General features: G+C 49.6%; 1 protein-coding gene across 2 annotated transcripts; it reads left to right on the top strand.

Annotated features, from left to right (window-relative positions):
• The first annotated feature begins 861 nt into the window (after positions 1-861).
• Positions 862-23,673, top strand: LOC144949227 (polycystin-2-like). Of its 2 annotated transcripts, XM_078879122.1 has the most exons (17): positions 862-1,003; positions 2,689-2,942; positions 3,442-3,555; positions 5,443-5,576; positions 6,297-6,403; positions 8,991-9,122; positions 9,688-9,906; positions 10,431-10,656; positions 11,220-11,393; positions 11,537-11,718; positions 12,671-12,791; positions 14,358-14,456; positions 14,761-14,879; positions 15,710-15,821; positions 17,193-17,410; positions 18,511-18,658; positions 19,036-23,673. In XM_078879122.1, exons 2-17 carry the CDS (start codon positions 2,693-2,695, stop codon positions 19,240-19,242), a joined length of 2,562 nt encoding a protein of 853 aa, XP_078735248.1. In that variant the 5' UTR covers positions 862-1,003; positions 2,689-2,692; the 3' UTR covers positions 19,243-23,673. The 2 variants fall into 2 exon arrangements, with proteins under 2 accessions (XP_078735248.1, XP_078735249.1); XM_078879123.1 differs by lacking the exon at positions 3,442-3,555.
• Positions 23,674-25,145: the final 1,472 nt, after the last annotated feature.

Genomic DNA, 25,145 nt, shown 5'->3' with positions numbered 1-25,145 from the left:
ATTTGTTTTTTGACCGAGGGCCCCTCCATGCCATGACGCCCCCCCCCACGCCATGACGCCCCCCCCATGCCATGGCGCCCCTCCCCCCACGCCATGACGCCCCCCCCCCCCCATGCCATGACGCCCCCCCCCAATGCCATGACGCCCCCCCCCCATGCCATGACGCCCCCCCCCATGCCACGCCCCCCCCCATGCCATGACGCCCCTCCCCCATGCCATGACGCCCCTCCCCCCATGCCATGACGCCCCTCCCCCCATGCCATGACGCCCCCCCCCACGCCATGACGCCCCTCCCCCATGCCGTGACGCCCCCCCCCCCCATGCCGTGACGCCCCCCCCCCATGCCATGACGCCCCCCCCCATGCCATGACGCCCCCCCCATGCCACGCCCCCCCCATGCCATGACGCCCCTCCCCCATGCCATGACGCCCCTCCCCCCATGCCATGACGCCCCTCCCCCCATGCCATGACGCCCCCCCCCACGCCATGACGCCCCTCCCCTATGCCGTGACGCCCCCCCCCCCATGCCGTGACGCCCCCCCCCCATGCCATGACGCCCCCCCCCATGCCATGACGCCCCCCCCATGCCACGCCCCCCCCATGCCATGACGCCCCTCCCCCATGCCATGACGCCCCTCCCCCCATGCCATGACGCCCCTCCCCCCATGCCATGACGCCCCCCCCCATGCCGTGACGCCCCTCCCCCTACCATGACGCGCCCCCCCCCCATGCCGTGACGCCCACACGGCGCGTCCCCTGTTGCCTAGGAGACGACGGCCCGGCCCGCAGCGAAGAAGCCCGCTCCACCCTCGCCACCACCACCACCACCCACCCGCGTCAGCGTCAGCGCTGTTGTGTGAATGTTTTATTGTCGTTAGAGTTACCTGTGAAGTCGTCGCCATTCCCCCGGGGAATTCGCGCGACTTTCTCTTCGAGGAGGAGGAGACCTCGGGCCAGAGCCGCGTCGTCGCCGCCGCCACGGCGGCTTCGCGTCCTCGGGCAGGTGAAGCGACTTTAATGGCGCCCACAGCTGCGTGTGTGCGTGCTGCGGCTAGGTCGACTCAGCCTTAAGTGAATAGCTGCTGCGCTGTGGAGTAAAACAAACCCCATCAGCACTCGGGGAGACAAAGGCGGCCGGGCCTTCGTGAGGTGCGACCTCGCGGACAGCGCTCGCCCCCACAGGTTGCGCAAAGCGCCACAACGGGGGCAGGGACCCCTCGTGCTGGCTGTGGTCTCGAGGGGTTAAACAACAACAACAACAACAACCACGACGCTCTGTGAGGTAATGAGTTCATTCAGCACAGGGGGGGCGAGCGAGCTTGGCGTGGTGGAGAAGCGAGGAGGAGGAGGAGGTGGGGAGTGATGGCGAGAAGACTCTAAACACTAAAAGCTCCGTCAGCAATGAGTTGGAGGAACTTTGAGTCACTTTGTGGCTTCCGCCGTGACGCGTTTAGACTCTTTCTAAGCTGAGGGGTGCTTCTGTTGTCTCCCGCGTCGGGGAAGAGTGTTCGAAGTCGCCGTAATGGTCGCCGCGATGTATCGATATGTCGCGATATATAGCAGTACGACATCGGATACACGATACTCGTATCGATCCGTTTTTCATAACATCGTGATTTAAGTGCCTCGTTCACCTTTTATATCCCTCCTATATTACATTTCCCTGACAGAATAGTGCGTTTGTGAAAATAACTATTATTGCAGTTCACAATCATAGTTAACGTCCAAACGTTGCATAAGCCATAAGCATAAGCTTCAAATCTAGAATTTTAGCCATTAGAGTTGGTGCTGTTTTGTTATAGCCCCGATTACAAGACGCGCTTTGTCCCCTGTGCGCCTTGTCGACGTGGGGCCACTTCGTCCCACGATACTGAGGAGCGGGAGGAGGACCACGGCTTTGTTGGGTGCCTCTTCCTTTCCGGTGGCGAGGGGAAGCCGTGGGTGGGTTCCATCCCAGACCCTGACGACGATGCCTGCTGTGATTTTTGGAATTCGCGTGATCGCTGCCCAAGGGTGTAGCGTGGATTTTTCTCGGGGTTCGCATGTATAATCGACATGCTTTTAGATCGTTTGACTATAAAACCCCACGTGTGACGATATCAACCACTTGGATGAGCCGCCACGTGTGGCCAGGTCGCCTCTGCAAAAGAGCCAATAGCTCAGTAGCCTTTACCTGGTAAATAAAATGCAATACTAAGTGGGAATGACAAGATCTGTATTTCCCAATTAAGTAATTTGCAATCAATATCTTATATTTTGCTAATTCGGACCTGACGCTGGTACACAATTGTCTACTCTTCCTCCAATTAAATGGCAGGACCTTTAACTTCTACTGGTGTACAGCGCATATTTTATGGTGAATACACCTGCAGAATTAACCAGGGTGGCTTGCCTGATTCAAACTGCTATGCCACACTTTCTAAGTATTAGGGAATCTATGTACATACAGAAGGATGATGTTGAAAGGAACGGTCACTTGACCTGCCTATTATTTATACCTTTGTCATGCTCACATGGGTTCCATAAGAGAAGCCTATCAAGAGTTTGCTTGTCTTAAAACATTGCCGATATTATTCACTCCCAGAAGGCACTGGCTGAAGGGTTGTGTAAGAAATATTTGGTATTTATATGTGGAAACGTATTGTCGCCTAATTTTGTTATTTTAATATTTCTGGCATCGTCTTTCAGAGCCATGAGCCGGCAAGCGCAGGGAGTGCAAGAAACTGCCTTCTGGAGCAACAACGGTGCGTTTGAGGCCGACCCGCGGGAACCGCACGGCTCCGAGGCAGCTGGCGGGGGGCTCAGCCAGCCGGGCTCCGGCAGCTCGAGCTACGGGAGCGCGGAGAGCGACAGCACGAGCCAGAGCGATGGCAGCAGTGAGCCGGCGGCGGGCCTCTGGAGGGGGAAGGTCTGCTGGGGCAAGGTCGTGGGGCTTGTCCGACGTAAGTGCCCAAGTGACTCCCATGGCCCCCCACAGACTGAGAAGTATGGGTGTTATTATTGTCACTCTTGCTACCCAGGAAAGCCCCACCGAGCCTCAACACTTTCTTTTTTAGGAGGGTCCTGCACATTTTTTACAGCGGGGGGGGGGGGGGGTGATGTTGCCGTGAGTAATTTTGCAGGTGATTTTTTGGCATTTGAATGTTTTAGCCAATACCAGTTACATTATGGGTTTTTTTAGCCATCGGAGGGAATTTGGGAACCCAGAGGAAACCCATGCAGAACAGGGGGAGGACACACAAATTCCACACGTAGAGGCGCCCGAGTCTGGAGTGGAACCCAAGCTCCCCTGCTACTGCGAGGCACGAGCCTTGCCACTGCACCACCCTGCCGCCCAACATCACGCCACATACACATTAACAAGTGGTGGGGTGCGCTTGCTTGTGCATGCTGCGTGTGCATGCTGCGTGTGCATGCTGCGTGTGCATGCTGCGTGTGCAGGCCTGTGGGCGACACGCTGGACAGAGAGCCCCGTGCTGAACCGCGAGCGCTACGTGAAGCTGGCGATTCGCGAGGCTGTCACCTTCTCCGTGTTTCTTGCACTGCTCTGTGTGGGTGAGGTCTTCGCGTGCATTTATATGTATGCTGTACACTTGGGGATCCGCTTCCTATTTAAACGTGTCGTATATTGTATATTTAAGGACAATTCCTGATGTTTTTCAGAATCTTCTGATAATTTACACGATGTAAACAAATTAGTGTGCCTTCGTGGATGTCACTTTTGTATCTCAGCCCGATTTTTTTATTTTTTCCCATTAACCCAAATATTGGGATCACATCCCCACCACGCACATTAACACGAGCATGCATTTCTGAAAAATCACATTTCGATCAACACTTTCATATTGACACAAAGCACTCGTTCAGTGATATGAGGGTGTGCGAGGGCAATTGCTTTGCAGCCGGTGTTCCGCCGTGGCACATAAGTCCCAAGTGCGCCATGGTATTTGCAGAGTTATAGGAAAGGAATAAACTCTCCTCCGTGCCGTTCAGTGGCCATTCCAGCTCCCACCTCCCGCCCTCCCCTCTCCATTGGTCGCGCTTTCGTAGCGCGGCAGACGGCCGTCAGCCCCCACCACCGGCCCTCTCAACTCCCTCGGTTACGCCACATGTGCGAAGATCGAGCAGGTTCAAAAGTGAGGACCGTGGAATGAAAAAGGTTGAAAATCATTACGCTAAGGAAATTCCTGATGGCAGCCTCTGATCAATTTGATTACACAGAGGGGCAGGCACAAGCAGGATGGAGTCCTTTTGGAAAAATAGATTTGATGATGAAAACACCGTACTTAAGTGCCTAAAGAAGAGCATTTTCAATCAATGCATCTTACCTGCTGTTACATATGGTTCAGAAACATTGACGGGAAAAAACATGAACTACAACGCAAGCCTTTCCTGGACCACTGAGCCTGTTAGCCCCCAGCGCCGTGGAGATGAAGCACGGAGGGCTTTGCGCTCGTCGCTAGCTTTAGCTTGCGTCTCAACGCTTACAGCTGCACACTCGCCTCTTGTCGATTCAGTGTTTACTGAGGGCAGAGCTGCCTTCTGTGAATTGTTATTCCATCTCCATTTTCTAGTCCGTTATCCTGTCACTCGTTCACCCCCGGGAAAGCCTCACTGAGTCTCCTGATTATTTTTCAAGAGGGTCCTGCCATGCCTTTTCACTGTCATATGCCAGCAGCATCTTATCCTGTGGCGTAAAAAAATTCCAAAAAACGATAAACATTCAATATTCGAAATTAAAATATTAAGTGACTTGGAGCATTAAACTTAACATTAAAAACACATTCCTGCGGAGGGAGCTGGTAGGAACGTTGGGTTGCTCGGTCAATGGCCAGGGTCAACGGCGGCGTGGTGTATTCCGCTAATATGCCCGACTGTGAGGGCGGGCACAAGCCGGCGTGAGTAGGTTAAACGTTGAGTTTTATAAGGTCACCACGGGGTGACCAGCCCCTCCCCACCCAGCCCCACCCCACCCAGCCCCACCCAGCCCCTCCCCACCCAGCCCCTCCCCACCCAGCCCCTCCCCACCCAGCACCTCCCCACCCTTCCCTTCCCACCCAGCCCCACCCTCCCCACCCAGCCCCACCCTCCCCACCCTCCCCTCCCCACCCGACCCCTCCCTTCCCACCCAGCCCCTCCCTGCACGACGAACACAATAATCCCCTGTGGGCTGGTGTAACCAGGAGGTTCCTACCAGTAAAATTGTAAGGCTTGTAATGATCCTTTAATTCATCGCTTGATTGACAGTGATTTGCATGTATCGGATAGTGCAAGAACTGTTTGATGGTTTCCTGGTTTCACAGAAATGTGTGCATTCTTGAATTGGTGCCCGGTTGACGTGAGAATAGCCGAGGTGTGCCTGCACTTCCACATTCCTCACCCCTCCTGAGCTCGAAGTATGTGATAAAGACGTTCTTGTGTGTGTCTGTGCTGTGTGTACAGTGGCCTATAGTAGTCGCGTTCCATTGGCTTACGAATACACGCATGCTGTGTCGGAGATATTCACGTCATCGCCGCTTTCCAACGCTGACCCAACAACGTTCCACAACCTTGCGACAATAGAACAAGTCTGGCAGGTATTCCACCTACGTACGCACGTGGGTGTCTTTGTCTAGTGGTCTGGAGAGCAGTAATCTCGTGGTTAGTGCACTGGGCTACACGCCTGACCAGCTGAGTTAGATTCCCGTACACGGCCAATATTAGTGATGAATATATCTCAACCAGTACTGGGCCTCCCCGAGGTCTACTCAACCTTAAATGAGTACTTGCTGTGGTGCATAAACATCAGCACTGGGGAGATGAAGGGTGGTGGTGTTGGCCACCCAACCACCCGCTTGTATGCCTTGCACTTTCATAGGTGCTCGCTAACAGCCCTTGTGCCAACAGTCTGTAAAAGGCGCTAAGGGGATTTTTCATCTTTGTCACGTGATGTGTGGGATTTGGTGCTTGTATTGGATGTGTAAGGACTATGCAAATTGAAAATAATTTATCTTGTTAGGACCATTCTGGTATTTAAAGAATTACCTTGCAAGTGCGTAAATGTGTCAAGATAAATAGGCTAATAGATACGTGAGTGGGTGGGTTCATATGTGAATGGTTACATTGGGAGGTGAGCGTAAGTTAATAAGCAATCAGCTAGGTGAGTGTGTAAATATATTAGGTAAGCAGTGAGTATCAGCTGTTATTTATGAATAGTTTTTTGAAATTATGAAACTATGCAACTGATAATTTGGTAGTGATTGATAATCTATGTGCATGTGCTTTGGTCAATAACGATGCAATGTGTCTCTCCCCAGTACCTTACCGGCCCATTGCTATGGGCTTTGTATAACTCCGGCTCCAGAAACCTAACCAATGCAATGGTTAGTGGGGAAAATCTGGTTGTGGAGCCTGTGATCATCTGGTAAGAGCCTGCATGTAGCACGAGACCTACGCTCAATCCACTCGTTAGGGTAGCACGATAGTGCAGCGGTCACGCTCGTGCCTTGTAGGAAGAAGCGCCTGGGTTCGATTCCTGACTTGGGCATCTTCTTGCGTGGAGTTTGTATGTTCTCCCCCTGTTCTGCACAGGTTTTCTCTGAATTCTCCAGTAAAAAAATAAATGGAACTGGTTTTGGCCAAACATTCAAATGTTGGAAAATGACCAGCAACTTAATTAGCATTACACAAAGCAACATCCCCTCTCCCACCCCCCCTCCCTACTGAGAAAACTTGGCATGCCCCTCCTTCACAAGAGTCTTGAGACTCGCTGGGGCTATTCTTGGGTAAACATTATACATGCTTGTAATACTTAAGGTTTTGCATGGAATAAAACAAAATGTATGGAGAGTGCTCTGCATTATGACCCTGGTGAGACCCGGGTTTGTGTCCCGGCCATGGCTAATAACATAGAGCGAGTTGTGCGCACAATGTGCTGTGTGGAAATGATGTTTCTTAGTGGACATGAGCGTTCGTGCAATAATCACGAAAATCCACGCTGACTTTTATGCCACTTAATTTTGTTATGATTATTTTTAAAACGTTATTTGTCCAAGGCAATTATCCACTGCAAGAAATGTATTTGAATTCATTTTTATTTATGTTTGTCCACTGTTTTCAATATTTTGTATCTTCTTGTTTTTGCCCTGGTATGTATTTGGTTATTTTTTTCTCTGATATTTATTTGACATCAGCAGAGTCAGGATTGTTTAAACTAATGTAGGTGAAGATTTCAGTAGTAATTGGTCATCGATAATTATCGACTCTTCTCCCCTGCCTGTACTGAAGTCGAGCTTCAATACAGACAATGCTGGAGCATAGTGCCGTGATATATCTCTCATGTGTGCCTTTAAAATCCTTGCAGTGTAGTGATTTGTAATATCAGCCAGGCTATGTTGCTATGCATGTGGCCTGTAATTCACCACTGTGGAGGTAAGGGTTGGCAGATCGCGCAAATGTTGTTAAACTCCATTCCCGTTGGTGTCGAGGATGAGCCGTACCCCTGGCTTGCCAGGAAAAGACTACAACAAATTGCATGGGTTTTCTCCAGGCACTCTGGTTTCCTCCCACATGTATAAACACTCCTTAATTGGCTGAAAAAATCTTAATCTATATGCCTCTGTGTGCTGCAAATAGCCAGCATTGTGCATGATGGAGTTGCATCCATGATACTACGAAATAAAATTGAAACATCTTATTTTGCCACTGGAGATGTCTCCGTGCTAAAAAACACAGGAGCCAAAGCGTTACATTTCAAAAGTCATTGCCACAGCAGATGCACAATGGTTTTACTTCACAGCAAGCAGCACCTTGTTTAATTTGAGGGCTTATCCAGCATGAATGAAAGGAATGTGACAAATGAATGTTTGGATCATTTTAGGTGACCATGACACGATAATCGGTAAGACTACTACTTGCCCAGAAATGCAGCCTCATTTGAACACAAACGACATCTCGATAAAGCGCTTCGACAAATTTCTGACCACCATTTTTTTTGCGTATGGCTATATATGTTGTGGAGCTAAATGCCAATGTTGAGGTCTGCTAGCCACGAGAGGGTTTCAGGAGAGGAGAGTTCGTGTAGTTTTGCTATTCCCCCATTATTGAAGGAACACAGACTAAAGTTGTATGACCTTAAATACCCCTAAAAGTAATTTGAAAGCTTTGCCAATAAATGTTCCGTGCCGCCGTTTGATTGTGAGTGTCGGTGAGATTCTTAGGCAATCATACATTTATTCTGGCATAAAATTCCTCTTAGCGGTGAATAAGTCTCTTGTCTTCTTGGTTCTTTCGGTAAAGTCCCTTCTACGTGAATTTACCGAAAGAACCAAGAAGATGAATCCCTGCAGTCACGAAAGCTTTAAATCGAAAAGTCTCTTGTCCTAAATAAACCTCTTGAGTTGTATCTCCTCAACGGAAAAAGTAGGTCTTGGCTTCTGATTGGATCTGACTCAATGATAACAATGGTAACTTTTAACGTACCACATGTTATTCTCTCGCTCTCGAAGAGGGAGCATGACTCGAAGGCAGGAAGGCAGCCACGTGGTGAGCTGGCGTTAAATTTCACCACGAGCTCTGGTACTATTAAGGTATTATCCGGCCAATTAGTTAGTGGTGTTTTTACACGTGGGAGGAAACTGGAACAAGTGGTAGGAAACTGGAGCATGCGATGGGGCAGCGCTGTTTCATACAGATGGGACAAGCGGTGTCCACATTTTGCTGTCACATTATATATGGCTCCTCGAAGCCCATGGGAAGGAAATTTCACAACATTTGTGTGATCCACCAACCCTGGCCTCCACAGTGCTGTATTACAGGCATGCTCCAAAACCGCCTGGACAAGTCTACTGGTAAACACGTTTCTATCGATGCATTAAGGATTTGTCGCAGCCTGCTCTGCATACACGTTTGTTGTAAATCACCGTTAATCGAGTTCTTTCAGCAAGGCTTTAAGTTTAGAAATGTGTAATTATTTGCTGATGTGTGCACGCACATGCATGTGTGTTTTCAAGGCAAGCACGTGTTCACAACAACTCCTGTTGGTCTTTGTCCACCAATTTGGGGACTGGAACGACAGAGTGTTATGGGCCGTACTCATCGGCAAACGAAAACAAGGATCCGTTTGGGCCTGCAAACAGCACTGTGTAAGCCGCACGCATTCCAAGTATCGCTGTTAAAATCTCACTTTTTTAAATTTACTGGCAACAGCAATAATAAAAACAGTTAATACCGGTTCGTTGCACATATTGTCTAAGAGCAATAACGACAAAATGTTCAGCTTTTAATTGAGAGATGCAGGGAGCTGCTGCCATAGTGCTTTCATGGTTGGTGCACTGGACTTGCCGTTCAGAGGTCGTCGGTTTGATTTAACCTCTCGGCGCGACAGTTGAAACGACGATGCAAGTTTTCAGTTGGTGAATTCATTCATTACATGCTGCTGTAGACCGGTTCCTGACTTTAAAACCGGGAATTGATTCAGATAATGGTTACCGGTTTACGGGTTGTCGTTTAACAACCCTAATCTCAAGTGTACACAGAATTACAGCTGTACACATCTAAAAGAAAATCACTGTTTGCACACGTGAGTGGAAAGCCCTGGTCCTGCACTATAAGCGTCGCGTGAACACCAAATGGACATTTTTTGTTCCAAACAATTATTATTGTTAAGCGTTTGTTGTACGTGGCACGCGCTGGCACTGTGGTGTGCAGATGGCGGTTTGATTCGGAGGCGGGCGTTCCGTGGCAAGGAGCGCTGGGCTGGTACGGCCCAGGCGGGTACGCCGTTAGGCTGCCGGCCGACTCGAGGGCCGCTGCGTGGCGGGAGCTGGCCACGCTGCGCGACGCCAGCTGGTTGGACAGGGCCACGCGCCTCCTCTCGGTCGACGTCGCGCTCCTCAACCCAAACCTTCGCCTCTACATGGTCGTACGGTACGGGGAGCAGATTTGCTTGCAGCCCTTCCTCCCCCCTACAGCTACGTGCCATTTTGTGATGAATCACGGATCTGATTTAGAAAATCGATGTTTTTTTTGTTGGCGTTGGATAATATTTTCATATAATTTCCATAAGTTACAAATAGTTCTTGAACGTGATTCAATGCATGTATGCATCATGGGCGTTAGATTAGATTATGATCGATGTTTAAACGATGTCTCAATGAATCATTACGTGTGTGCTTGCTGAACTCCGTGACGACTACAATGCCTTTGACTCTCTACTCGGTGTTATAATTACCATCCTTGCCAGAACCTTTCCATCGTTTGCCGAAAATTCTATCACGTTTTGACAAAGCACGGTCTAGTCTTCACGCTGACACATGCACACGGTGCCTATCGTGTGCCCTGCTGTTTTGACAGCGCCGGTTCTAATCTTGCCGATGCACATCCAGTGCCCACCTGTGCCCGCTGTGCTCTGGAGTGATACTTTTCCCCAATACTTTCGTCAATGTCCCTAGGCTGTCTATGGAGTTTCCCCCGACTGGAGGAATCCTCACGGCCTTGTCCTTGACTCCCGGCCGCCCGCTTGGCACCCCCCTGTGGGATGCACGCGCCGTGTGTGGCCTCCTGGCTGCGTTGCTCACCATCTACTATTTGGTGGAGGAGGTGCTGGAGCTCAGAAACCTGGGTCCCGCTGGCTTTCTCTCCTCGCCGTGGACCTTCCTCGACATTTCCATCATTGCTGTGAGGACCACAGACCGCCGTTGCCACCATCGCTGTTAGCATCACTACCATAGGGTGGCGCAGTGGTAACCCTCGCGCATCACAGCATGAACCGCCTGGGTTAGATTCCGAGCTCAGGCGCCTTTGTGTGTGGAATTATTCTCATCCTGTTCTGCGTGGGTGTCCTATGAGTTCTCCGTTTTCTTCCCATAGCAAAAAAAACACAATGTAGCTGGTATTTGCTTTATTTGGTATTTGCCCTGCTCTTATACCACAGGGCTATCACGAAGAAAGGTGCGACTCAGTTTCCCAGGCACAGTTTGGAGTAGTTTCACAGTAGTGAGTGATGTTGCAGTGTACCATCACAAATAAGTCATTGGCGATGTAATATCTCAAATTTTGACCACGACGCTGGCATGCAATGGCCTTCTCGTTTTTAATGATGTTGCGGGACCTTTGATGTCCACTGTGAAGCAGACAGCACGTGGTACATTAATGTGAACACACCCGCAGTAATAACCAGGGAAGCCTGTTCAAGTCTACATGTGGAATCTTTGTCTTTTGTTTGTGACGTGTGTGTGCAGCTGTGCGTGGTGGGCACGGCTTTTGGTGTCCACCACGGAATTCTTTCAAGCTCATTACTCGGAGAAGCGTCTTCCAGTCGAGCCATGAGCTTCTCCTCCGTGAGCACCGTTGCCGAGTGGGAGCAGAATTTCATCATCATCACAGGGGTCATCGTGTTTGTGGCCTGGATCAAGGTAAGGTTCCCGCACACACACTCATTTCCCTGTATAATCTCAAACAAGAAAAGATGGAGCTGTTAGCTCTCGCTAACAACACTTGTCCCAGCAGTCTGCTAAAGGGATGCGGGGGGGATCTTTGTCTTTGCGCTTACTTCCAGGTGGTGCGGTTTGGATCCATGTGCCGCACACTGACGATGTGCGGGTGTGCCCTCACCCGCTGCGCCTGGGACTTACTCGGCTACACGTTGGTGTTCGCCACGGTGTTCCTGGCGTTCGCACAGCTGGCGTTTCTCATCTTTGGCGGCGCGCTTCCCGACTTCAGCTCGTTCAGCTCCTGCATGTGAGCACCATGGCACCAGCGCCAACATTGCCAGGCACTTGCGGCCTCATGTGCACCCACCACGGTCATTTCACGACATTTAAAAATAAACATGTCGGCGGACAACCCTGTAAAATCCCAAACAATGAGCCTGTAAATTAGGACACACGTACAACCTGCAACGCCGAGCAATGTGTTTATTGTTGGAATGCACCATGCGTTGGAAACATGAAACAAGAAAATATTTAATGTTTAAAAAAAAATATCCTTCTGGACACTCGTGCCACCGTGGCACCCCATGGTAGTGAGATCTTCTGGAGGAAAAGTATTACAGACAGCAGGAGCAGAAGCAGAGAAGGAGTGACCTCCCATTTATATATACACCTCTTAGTAGATGTTTCTGGTGTGTATCCTGGGCAATGAGTGTACTTATCCCTCGCTTAAGGAGGAAGATGCGTTCCAACGAAAGGGCGCACAAAGTGAAACCGCACGAGACAGCTGCCTGCAGAGGAGCACATACCACACACACACACAGACAACGTTCTCCCACGGTCGACCACATAGCCACACATTAGTGAATTCACCGAGCATATAGTGAATTTTTGGTAGAAATAACTTCACAGCATATATACAAAATCGCATCAACCCAATCCACATAAATCAATGGAAAACTGAATGTGATTTTATGATTATTATTTTTTACCCAAGAGAGCCTTGCCAAGTTCCACGACTCTTTAGGAGGGTACTGCTAAGTTCTTGCAGAAAGGGCCAATTCATTCATTTTTTAGTTCATTTTTTTAGAGCACTACGCCGGCACACAATGACCTTCCCTTCTTCGAACGCAGTCACGGGATCCTTAACGTCCATTGTGAAGCGGACACCGGTAGCCCTGGTTAATACTGCAAGGTGTAATAACCGCATCTGAACTAGCACGCACCCCGAATGACGACGATGTCCTTGATTCTGTCCCCAGCCTGACACAGGTGCGTATTTTGCTGGGAGATTTTGACTTCTCATCTCTGGAGGCTGCAAGTCGGATCATGGGGCCAATCTACTTTGTTTCCTACGTGTTTTGCGTGGGGCTCATCATGATGGTAAGGGCCTGCTTACAGTCGTCAATCTGTACCTGACGAGACGAAACTATCATAACAGATTCATCGCGTAGACCTGAACTCCACATGTTTAAACCAAAACAACAGCAGTGAGCATTGGTAACTATACTCTGCTGATGAATGCAAATAAGAACGAACCTGGTGCACAGTTGTCTATCACTGCATCACTGCTGCCTGCCTGTCGGTCGGTCGGTCGGTCACAGTTGCACAAATTTATTTTGATGGTGACCAAAGATAACAGCACCGTAATGCACTTCTGATTTTTTGACAATGCACAGAGGCTGTGTGCCGTTTACTTGTGTTGTTTGAAACACTCGGTATTAATCATGTTTTATCAATTGCAGGGTTTAGATTTTGTTTTAAAGGACACCCCCTTCTGCGCCAGTTGAAACCAAGAGAGCAGAGCAGCACAACTTGAGACGTTTTTCTCGCAGCGCGTTGTGTTTTCGATTCGTTTGCTTCAGTTTGGATGGGCTAAGATGAACGGTTCTCTCTCCACTTGAGGGAATTGTGCAGCCGTGGCTCGACACGTGGCCTGTAATCCAGCACTGGAGGCAGCGAGGGTTGGTGGATCACACAAATGTTGTGAAACTCCCTTCCCGTGGGCATCGAAGAGGGAGTCAAAACCCTAGCTTGCCAGGAGAAGGCGGGACAGCAAGAATGTGCTCTCTACCTCTTCCGCCTTTATGGGATGGGGGGGTTTCCCCCTTGCACATATGGGTTTCCTCCAGGTGCTCCGGATTTAACACTCATTAATTGGCTGATTCCACCTTATTATGTGGAGAACCACAGAGCTCGGGCAATTGTTAGCACCGGTTCATCGCGTGGCTGCCTTCCCGCTTGTCTGTGGTTCCCTCCCGCCTCTGTGTCTTTTTCTCTCTTCACTGTACAACGAAGATGACACCACTGTACCCCAGTGGTGTCAGGACTTTTCTCCCCGAGTTCTTCAGCCAACTCTCGGTGTCGTTTTCTGTATTTAAGCGGTCCTGGTAGATCTGCCGTCCATGAGTTTATTTTCATTTGGTGCCGATGACCAGGGTCGAGCCAGGATATCGCTCGGATGGCCGACCGAGTGCAGACAGCATGCTGTGTATGCAGCTGCTGCTCTGGCGCTACATCTTTGGCAGCAGAAAACCGTGCAAAATAAATAAAAAATAAATTACATACGGTACTATTTTTCCACAGCTATGCTCCTCTTCTTCATAAACCTGCACTCACCAGCACAGTGAAGTATGATAAAATAACCCCATATGGTTCATATTCTTAGGTTTTTTCGGTAAAGTCACGTAGGTACGTAGGTACGTGACTTTACCGAAAAAACCTAAGAATATGAATCATTGCAGTCACGAAAGCTTCAAATCTAGAATTAACCCCATATGGCTTGGGAGTGGGAGGCCTTCATCCAGCGGTGGATTGAACAGAGGCGTCCACGCACGCTTGCTTATTTATGTGGGGTGCGCATGGCAAATTATCTGGGTCAACGCTTACAGGTTTTCCCACCTCCTACCCTGCACTGGACGTTAACTACCTCCCCCCCCCCACCTCTAGGTGATGTTCCTGGCTATAGTGAGCGAAGCGTACTCTGAAGAAAAGAGCGAACAAGCCCACAGCCAGCCTCAGTTTCAGCTCTCCAGCGTGATCAAGCAGGTGCGTGCGTGCGTGCGGGGAGCGGTCGTGTAACGGGTAGTGCACCGTACTAAGGATCCGGCGACCCGAGTTCGATTCCCGCTCACGGCCAACACCATTGACAATTATCTGGACCAATTCCTGGGCCTTGCCAGGTCGATTTCGTCTCAAATAAGTACCTGTTGCGGTGTGTAAACATCACCGCTGAGGAGGTGCTAGCCACCCACCCCTCATGTGCTGTGCCAGCCTTCATTGGTGCTCGTTAACAACACTTGCCCCAACAGTCTGTTAAAGGCTACACGGGGATCGATGTCTTTGTGCACAGGGCTGGATGAAGGTGGTGGACAGACTGAGCTGTAAGAAGCCACGTGTTGCAGGAATACAGAAGACTCTGCCCCCCTCTGGTCAAATTAACTTTGCCACATGGAGACAGAATCTGAAAGGGTAAAACAAATCTGCTTTATGTTTGTTGAACTTCTTTTGCACCGTAGCTAACTGTGCTAACCTGCTTTTAAACATTTGGCAAATAGTATTCGTACTATGATGCATGTTTACCCAGGAGAAGCCTCACTGAGTCCCATGATGCTTTTTAAGGAGAGCCCTGTGAAGTTTTCACAGTAGGGGGCAGCAAACGCTATGCTTTATCCAATAAAGTATCATTTTTCTAAATTTGGCAAATTAGGACCATGATGCCAGTACATAACGGACTACTCTCCTTTGAATGATGTTACGGGATCTTTAAAATGGCCACTGTATACCAATATTCAATTTTTTTAAAGGTTAAACACGCGCAGTATTAACCTGCCGGTGTATTCACCTGCCTGCCGGATTAGAATCTCGAAAGTAACAAACAAACTGTCTTCTGTGGTGGTGCTATTGTGGTGGGAACTGGTGGTGAAGTGGTAAAGTGTTGTGGTGATATGGTGGCGAGATCTTAACTACCTCACTTGGTATGCAGCAGGTCGTGGGTTCCATCCTGACCCTAACACCTGTATATTTGGAGTTTGTTTGTTTGTCTCTCTCCCTGTTTAGAGTATTTGGTTGCGATACATTTCGACGTGAAAAGCCACTGCGTTGAGCTGTCACTTACAGTCAGGTCGCTTCTAAAGAAGAGCTACGTAGCTCAGTGGACCTTACCTGGGAAAATAAAAATAGTTTCGTCATAGTTTAAAATAAAATAGTTTAGTTTGATGTGGTGTGACGTGGTTTGGTGAAGTGGTCAATGGTGACGTGGTGTGACGTGGCGCTGTGACATTGCATCGCTGTGGATGCAGACAGGGGTTTGCTGATGCTGAGATCGAGGCGGTGTTTGCGCGGTATGATGGCGATGGAGCCCTCACTCGTGCTGAGCAGCTCCAGATGAGGCGGGACCTTCGTCTGGAGAAGGTGACGTGGATGTGATTGAAACCAGAACATTTAAATAACTCACCAATTGGCATAATCGTGCTAATTAGGAAATGTAAACTCATCATCTTCCAGCAGATGTGGCGTGGCTGTGCGGCGGATATGTCTGATGCACCATCCTCAAATTCCCTGCTGTGTGCCCTCTCTGGAACTCCAGCCTTGGTCCTGTTGATCTTAAGAAGACACTCTTCTTAGACATTTTTAAAATCTAAATCATCTCGAGCCTTCCGTAAATCCCGTGACGTCGGTGTGGCCACCCCCGCTCTGAGTCCCTCCCTCTCCCCGCCACCCCCTGCGAAAACACATGCCGCTCCTCCATGCTGCAGCGTCGAGGCCCTGATGATGCAATCCCCCCCCCCCCAAATCCTCATCTCTGCTGACCCATTTGCTCGCGTTTTTATCTGTTCCTCTTCCGACCATTTTCTCGAATCTCCCATTGCTTTCCTTCTCTTGTCCCTTTCCTGTTGCTTTGTCTTTTTTGCAGACATTCTATCCTTGACTCCCCTCCCCCATGGTGTGCCATGGGCACAAAGTTGTATGTATGTTGAACTTCTTTTGCACTGTACATAGCCAACCGTGCTCATCAGAGGTTCAAAGTTGCTTGTATCCATCAATCAGGCTCTATTTATACAGTCCACTTCACATCAATATTAGCATGGTTGGCTACGCACGGTGTGAAAGAAGTTCAACATACATAAAATGCACCCAAGGTAATATAATTTTAAAATAATGTTGAAGAGATTAATGCCGCACAATTCCTTGCTTGAAATAAAGAGACACGATGGATTTTACTTCATGTAGAGCGCTATCCTGCGGATGAAAGGGCTTACTGGAGGGTGAGATGCCCCCCCAAGTTTATCGACCAGCAGACAATACGTCTCCTTCACATTTCCATCTTTCCACATGAAAAAGAAATCTAGAATTTTGTACGCAACCCATCGGCCGCACAGCCTTCTGGGAGTGCATCATTTCAGCAGCATTGGTTCAATACAAGTAAACTCTGGAACGGTTTCGACATTACAGTCTCTCATCAGCAGAGCCAGGCTTCGTATGTGTTCATGTATCTTGAACTTCTTTCGTACCATACGTAGGCAACTATGCTAATTGGAGGTGCTCATAGGAGGCTTCCTTGTATCAGTGCTGGTGAGCTGCTGATCTTACAGACAAGGACCCTGTTTTTACGATATGGGTCTGAGTTTGACGCAAAAGTATATAATACCAATCTCAAAATAATAATTGGCGTTGCGGAGAATATACTTTACGAATAAATACGTACATAGACTCTTAACTTTAAAAGAATCGGAGAATCCGGTGACGACGCGACAGCCGTTTGAGTTTTGGTCGTTTTTCCAGGAGGCTCTGGGAGGCTCCGCGGACGAAGTGGGGGACGATGTGGACACCTCCACCTCGCGCTCCCGTCACTCGCTGCCCAGCCAAGTGACGAGCCGCGACGACGACGAAGACGACGATGACGACGGAGACTCGGATGAGGACGATGACATAACCGTCGTCCGTCGTGGAAATCACCATCAAGGCGGTGGCGGCGGCGTCTCGCGGGAGGAGTTCCGAGTGTGAGCCCCTACGAAAGCACAAATGTCGTCGCCTGTCTAGTAGCTGTGTGCGGTGTCTGTTGGTCATGGCTCGGTTGGAGCGATCAGTTTGCGCGTGCAGGAGTGAGGTGCATTCCTTCACGTTGTTGTCTTAACCAGGCGAGAACTCTGGATAAGTTTAATTGGCAAGAGTGACCTGGGTGACCAAAATTGAAGTTGGAAAAAAAAATCCGCGTTACAGAACCAATAGAAAATGGTGCACAAACAAATCGATATTAAGTAAAAACGAGCAAACCACACGTGACCATCAGTCCATCCCACCCAGCTAACCAGCCTGCAAAATTGTTCTTGTTATACTGTACAGAGCCCGGTCTGCACCTTGCTCTTGCCTTCTCTGTACTGTATGTTGCGATTTATTTCAGTGTCTCACTTTGTCTCATTCCCCTGTCCCCTATTCTGCCTCTCCCTCCCTCTATACTCCTCCCTCGCTCCACTCTCTCTCACCCACTTCCCTGCCGATATCTTTCTCCCTGTTTCTCTCACCTTCACTCTACTTATTCCCACCTCTCCCTATCGTGTGTCTCAATATCTTTTACCTCTCCATAATCCTCTCTCCCACTGCTTATCACAATCTCCCGCTGTCCTCTTTCCGTTTTACTCTCTCTCTCTTTCCTCTGCTCGCCCCTCTCCACTCTGTCTCACCTCCCTTGCTCGCTCGCTCGCTCCCATTCCTCCTTAGTATGAATATGATACTGTGAGTATAATTGTATGATACACATCCAGGGTGGAGGGTGGGTGAGGGGGGAGAGGCATGACACTGGTGCGACGCAGGAACCCGGCTCGACGCTGTGGGGTGCGGGCGACGTGACGGCACCCAGACAGACAGGAATCCACCCAGGTTATCACGCCATCAAAGTTTTTTCTGATATAGTATGATACGTGGATTATAATTAATTTGAGCTGAACAAGTTACGTTTATTGTTGCACATCCAGACCACGGGAGATAGTGACAGCTTTGGGGGAGGCCTTTATCCAGCAGTGGATAGACAATGACTGATGATGATGGTGGTTCATCGTAGCATGCTCTGTCATGGTGATAGCACGTTGCGTGTTGCCCGTAGGTTGGTGCGTCGTGTCAACCAGATGGAGCACTCCATCGGAAGCGTGGTCTCCAAAATGGACGCGGTGATGGTGAAGCTGGAGGCGATGGAGCGGCAGAGGCTGCGGCGGAGGGATGTGCTCTCCCGGCTAATCAGTGGGATGGGCGAGGTGACGCGCGCCACACTGCGAGCACACGCCGTCACACGCGCGTCGCACGCCCTCGCAATAAGCTGGCGGCTCTCGAGCTGCGCCAGGCTGACTTGGCATGGTTCTTTTGTACGGTCGAAAATATCTGTGCTGGGCCGGGGCGGTGCAGGTGTGACACGGGATAGGGGGTCTGTGGCTAAAAGACGGTGCCTTTAGTGGATCGGACCACATCAGCGCAGGGTCACGGGGATGGGCTGTTTTGGTAACCCCTCCTCTCCCTCTACTCAGTTGAGCCTCCCTAAGTGTGCAGATTCACAAGGGAGCCCTTACGTCCTCAGCATCGGTGCAGTGCTGCTGCCGGTACACCCCGTTCACCACGCTTGCGCTTTGTTGCACAGGAGGAGAGAGGCTCCTGGCCCGGACAGGAAGTGAGGCGCGACCACATGGAGCGGCTGGTCCGCGACGAGCTCAAGCGATGGGACTCGGACTGCTCCATCCGCCCACCCGGCGTGGGGGTGGTGGGGGGCTCGATCCCTTCCTCGCAGGTCGTGTCCACCGGTGGGGCGCTCCGCCCGTCCTCTGGGGGATCGGCAGTTGAGGGCTGAGTGCACGCACACCCAGGACGCTACACCCTACTGCACGCACTACCACCGCACCACATTGTGCCTGCACGCCCTGGTGTGAGATGGAGCCGTAAACAACCCTGTGCCCTCGTTACATCCGAGGACCATATTCTTAGTCTTGGCTCGGCCCTGGCTCGGCTCAAGTTTGAGCCGCTCGGTCGCATTTCGAGAGGCATGAGTGAGCGGCCGCTCAGCCACGGTTCAGATCAGGCTCCTGGGAAATCCTGAGCATGGCTTAGGGCCTTTCATCAGAGCTGGCTCAAGTTAAGCGCGTGGTTCACGGCTGGCTCTTTTGGGCCAAGCCTGAGCTGAGCCATGGCTAAGAATACGGGCCTAGGTTATGTTGCGCAGTCGGCATCTGGAGTTGGGGCCAACGTGTGAATGATCCCACCTCGAGCCACCCAACTTAGCGTTGCATTTGCAGGACCGCTGCAGTAAGTTTTTGTATCTAATTTTTGTTACATTTACGTTTCACACGTGAATAGGGACCACAGTACTGCAATGGCACGTATTATCACGTGTGCTGTTTACAAAAATGATGACCATGTGCCAACTGACCCTGCGTAACGTTAACACAAAACAATCATGAGCATCGCTGTGGAGAATACTCGTAGCAGACAGTCCACCTCAATATATATCTATGTCCACAAGGGCTTTTCGGAGTGTAGAATGTCAGCAGCATTGGTTAAATCCAAGCAACACTACTACTTGTGGAGGGACGGCTGTATACGGAGGAGATTTATTGTCTGCTTAGTTATTTAGTTTTATAATTGCATAAGGATTCTTGAGTTAAAACCACATGCATATCTGCCTCGTCTGGTTGTTTAGTGGAGTCTGGCCTTGTGAAACAGAACCATTCTGTTGAAGATTGTGGTGGTGGGGTGGTTTTCAGCGACCTGGGGGAGGGGGAGCGGTGGCGCAGTGGTTACCACTCCACATTTCGAACCCGGCGACCCGAGTTCAAATCCCGCTCACAACCAACGTCTGTGGCGAATATCTGAACTGGTCCTGGGCCTCCCCTAGGTCAACTCTGCCTTAAATGAGTACCTGGTGCGATGTGTAAACATCGCCACTGGGGAGACAAAGGCGATCGGGCATGGTGCTGGCCACCCACCACCCCATCGTGTGCCGTGCCGGCCTTCATCGATGCTACTTGCGAACAGCACTTGCCTCAAAAGTCTCTTCAGGTTATATGGGGGATCTTTGTCTTTGTAGTGAAGCGGTGTTCTTGATTTGTCAGCAGTTGTCTCGTGTATGTTGTGGAGTATTGCCATGGTTCAGTATTGCCATGGCCATGGTTCAGTAGTGACTCAAGTGATGTGGCCAGAGTTCATTGCCAATTCCACAGGTGGTGTTTGCTTTAGATGATGATGTAAATATGTAGGGCAGGTTCGCTGGTTTTAAAACTATTTAGAGAAAAAAACGAAGGCATGATCTGTACTTGTATTCATGCCACACGATTATAATCTTGATACATTTTTCAGGAATAAAACATTCACGTAACAGTCTGAAACGTAACAAATATAAAATGGCAGTTGGCAAAATATAACATTTTAAATTAATGTGCAGTTGGTGTTACGTTCGTTTTGTTACGCGGAATTGGAATTTTAATACAGTATAATTTTCAATTTGGCGGTGACGGCTATGCATGTGGCCTGTAATCCTGCACTGTGGAGGCAGCGAAGGATGGTGGATCGCACAAATGTTGTGAAACTCCCTTCCCTGTGGGCATCAAGGAGGGTACCATACCCTGGCTCGCCAGGAGAAGGCGGTACAGAAAAGTGAGGCCGAATCTCAATCTGTTCCATCTGTATGGGATATTGCTGCCCCCTCACACACATGGATTTTCTCTGGGTACTCCGGTTTCTTCCCACATGTAAACACATGATTTGGCCGATAACACCTGAATGGATAGAGGACCACTCACCGGCGGTTCCTCCTCGCGCCAACGAGTCGTTCTGTCTCTCGAGAGCGAGGAGGGATACCATTCGGCACGTTACCAGTATAAGTTGTTATATTAATCACGCGTTCTTAGGCTCGATCGATGACAGAAAGTGTCACAGAGGCTACTCTTAATTACCTTTGTCATGAAGGGGCGATCTCTGGCATGGGCAATGAATTCCTTTCATCGTCTGCGTTTGCCATGCGCTGGGTTTTTGCACTCCATCCTCGCTTCTCACGTCAGAGCACCACCTCCAGTGGCCCTCTCTGCCCTGACAGATGCACGGCACGACACCAAACACGCGGACACAGCCAACGGCACAACCGCACGACACGCAGACACGCATCGTGAACACCACACCTGGGTTTATATTATAATCTATGTTGCATAGATTTGTTTTAAACAAGCTCCTTTTTTGGAGTGCCTTGTAGCCTAATGTGAAGTAGGTACATCATTTGTACTCTGTGTGTACTCGAGGCTTGCAAGTATAAATATGCAGGCCATCTCAAAATGATTTCCCAACCCATTTTTAGGTAGTGAACAATTTAAGTGCGTTGACTTCTTTACTCGGTGGTATAATACATTTAAAGACACGTGATTTATGTTATTATAGAGACAGCAGCTCCTGGTGTCTCAAAATTTGTGGCCACGGCCGGCGGGTTTAGCCAATTTCAATTTAGATCACCCACAAACTATTTCACCTATTTCACCTTTAGGGAGGCCCCCAGTGCAGATGCAGCTTCAACGTCTTTCCCACTTGGCGGTCTATAGCAGCACACTACCAATATGTGTTGATTATTAGGGAGAGTTATTTTGAGAGCCAGACCTTCAAAGCAACATTTTTTAGACAAGGAGTGAGCTGGTGAACATGCAATAGTATTACGAGCATAGATGGCAATTCCACCTCCTTTAGATCCTCGGTCAAGCCGACAAAGGTTGTAGTTGTCAATCGTAATCTGCAAGTCATTGACGGCAGGAGTGAGAAACGTTTCTGTTAGGAAAAAAATGTCCGAGTCAAGATTTGCCACTTCTAGTTTTAGTTGACTTAATTTAATCACAAGCCCTCTGATGTTGACATGCAGAACACCAACACCTTTTCTGCCAGAAAAATCTACAGAATTATACGAGTTCTTTACATTTGGGCCAGGATGAAGCTCAATACCACCCAGAAATAAGAAAGTAGAATTAATAGTTTGCACAGGTATTTTCTGTGAAAGGATGAAGAGCGACGAACCTTGGACGAATAGCAGCTCGCAGATGGTGTTATTTTTAAGAGCAGAATTACGTTTGGAAGGAGTGCTGGTGAAGTAATGGGACAAAGATAGGGTTTAAAAGGATCCAATGATGGAGTATAGAAGTGTCTATAAGCTGTTTCATTAGCAGGTGTAGTGGCAAATTGAGCAACAAATATGGACGCAAAGTAACAAGGGTAGCTGTTTGTAGAGTTGAGTGTGGCACTAGATATGGCCGGGCGGGACAGCAGTAGGATACACAGCAGGAGAATTGCCATCTTTAAAATATCCGGGGTACACAGTTTAACACACAAGCGGGAAAACAAATACATATACTTGTAGTCCGAGTGCGTGAGAAAAAGTCTTGCCGCATTCGTCACCACATGCACGGCTTCTCGCCCGTGTGCACGAGTCGAACAGCCCCCCCCAGTGGCGTAGCTAGGATATTTTGCGCCCGGGGACGAACTATAAAATTGGCGCCCCCCCCCCGTTTAATCACATGCCAAAATGTAATTACATGACATGTAGGCTGTGTGTGGTGGATATATAAACTTTTAGGTTGAGGTGTAGATGTGTGCAGTAGTTTCAGGCTGCCGCGCCCGCCGCAATAAGTTATAATGTAACGTTGTAAGCCTAATTTTGGCGCCCCTTTACCTTGGCGCCCGGGGACATATGTACCCCCCTGCCCCCCCCTGCCCCCCTCTAGCTACGCCTCTGCCCCCCCAGACAGGGACAGCAGATTCTTGGCTGCTGTGGGCTCGGCTGTACCGCTTGCACCGCCTCCTTTCCTCGCCGCAGGATGGTGCTCGAGCTCGCCCTCCTTGAGCTCAGCCCACTGCTGGAGAGGCGCTGCTTGGCCTCTCGTGACTCTGCTGCCCGACCAGACGGCCCCACTGAAGCCCACACGGGGGACTCTTCATTCACGACCATTGCCCACGGCCGTGCCCACCTTGAGGAGGATCGATGAGGGTAGATCATTTATGTTGGCCGTTTCCGTGGGAACCATCGCCGTGGCGACGTGGTCATCACTGGCCGGTCCCTCCCCATGGCTGAGGCAGGGCAACTTTGTGGAGGGCAGTGAGCCAGGGTCATCCCCACCGTCGGTGTTGCTGCAGGACTTTCGTTTGTCGCCCGCCAGCGGCATGTCATGGTTGCCATGTTGCTTTGTCCATTTTGTATATGAGTTTATATGTTCAAATATATTTCTGAATAAACAGATGATGATAAAAAAAACCCCAACATGCGTGTTTCTCTGCTTATATGGGTTAAGCTTAGGGGCAAGCTCCTGATTTTTCATGATGTTGAGGCACTAAGGACTTTTATTTAAAGTCCCAAAAAAAGACAAAGATCTACCGTGTAGCCTTTAACAGACTTGGGGCAAGTGCTGTTCACGAGCATCTATGAAGGTCAGGTAGATACGTCACACTGGGTTATATTGACAGCATCACGCCTGGATGCCTTTGTCTCTTCATCAATGCTCATGTTTACACCAAACCGGACACCCATTGAAGGTTGAATCAACCTCGGGGATATTCGTTACCGATAGTTGGCCCTGAGGCGGGCATCGAACTCGGCTCACCAGGTTTGTAGCGTCGTGCACTAACGACTGCGCACACGGCCCCCCACTCGGCACCACTCAATCGTGGTTGGGTACAATTAACAAAAAAAAACCCCAACATATTTAGTCAAAAGCACCATGGTCTTCAAAGAGAAAAACATGTAACGTGCGACGTTTCGGGCAACGGCCGTTCATCGTCGCGCACAAACAATGGTTGGGTCGTGTCCGAGGATGCAATGTGACCACGTGTTTATTACAACTCTTGCCCAGACGGTAGAGACACATTTATGCGATGTCTAATGTCGTACTGCACCTAAACCTCATGTTCATTTGGAAGCGAGGGATGGCAAACGGGATGGGAGAGGCTTTCATTCAGCAGTGGATAGATCACGGCCGGTGAAGAACGTCACATCTTGCTTATCTCAAACGCAGTGCGCAAGGCCTTCACCACGTGGGCTAGCCCAGGGATTTGTCATGCTGGCTCTCCGCGGCTGCTTTGTCCACGTCTGGGCGAGTAGTTGTGCAGCAGGAACATTTAACGGCGCTTTCACCATTGTGTTGCAACCATTCGTAGATTCGCGCAAGCAATGAAATGTGTGCTTTGAAGAAGGGCCATTTCCCGAAACGTCACCTATAATATATTTTCCTTTTAAGGCTGCGGAGTTTTTAATGAACGTGTTGACTCATTCGCGACGAAGTGCGTCGCGTAGAATCGCCGAGCAGACCGATGTTTGACGGGAGAGTCCGTCTCGACTGATGATGCTGGATGTAATCCCCAATGAAACGTCGGACAAAATAGTAAAGAAATTTGCTTGGCCTTTTCAGCGTGCCTCTGATTTTGCTGAAAAACCAAATCAAGTGGCAACTTGATCGTATGCATGTTGAACTTCTTTCGCACCGTACGTAGCCAACCGTGCTAATCGGAGAAAGTTGAAATATTTGCGTCCATTGGCTTCAGACTTTTCAACACGAAATGTGTCCCGTTTAAAGCGAACTGGGTCTGCTTTGACCTTCTGGGTCTCATGAGTGGAGTCACGCTTCTTGAACTTTGTTCCATTATCTCTGCTGCGTTGGTGGTGTGTTCCAGATAAAGATGTGGCATTATACCTACACGACTATCTAACCCCCCCCCCCCCATTAAACGTATTATGAT

This window comes from Lampetra fluviatilis, chromosome 53, assembly GCF_964198595.1.
Source record: "Lampetra fluviatilis chromosome 53, kcLamFluv1.1, whole genome shotgun sequence".
NCBI classification, from domain to species: domain Eukaryota; kingdom Metazoa; phylum Chordata; class Hyperoartia; order Petromyzontiformes; family Petromyzontidae; genus Lampetra; species Lampetra fluviatilis.
Note: the sequence above shows the minus strand (reverse complement) of the source record. Positions and strands in the feature narration are given on the sequence as shown.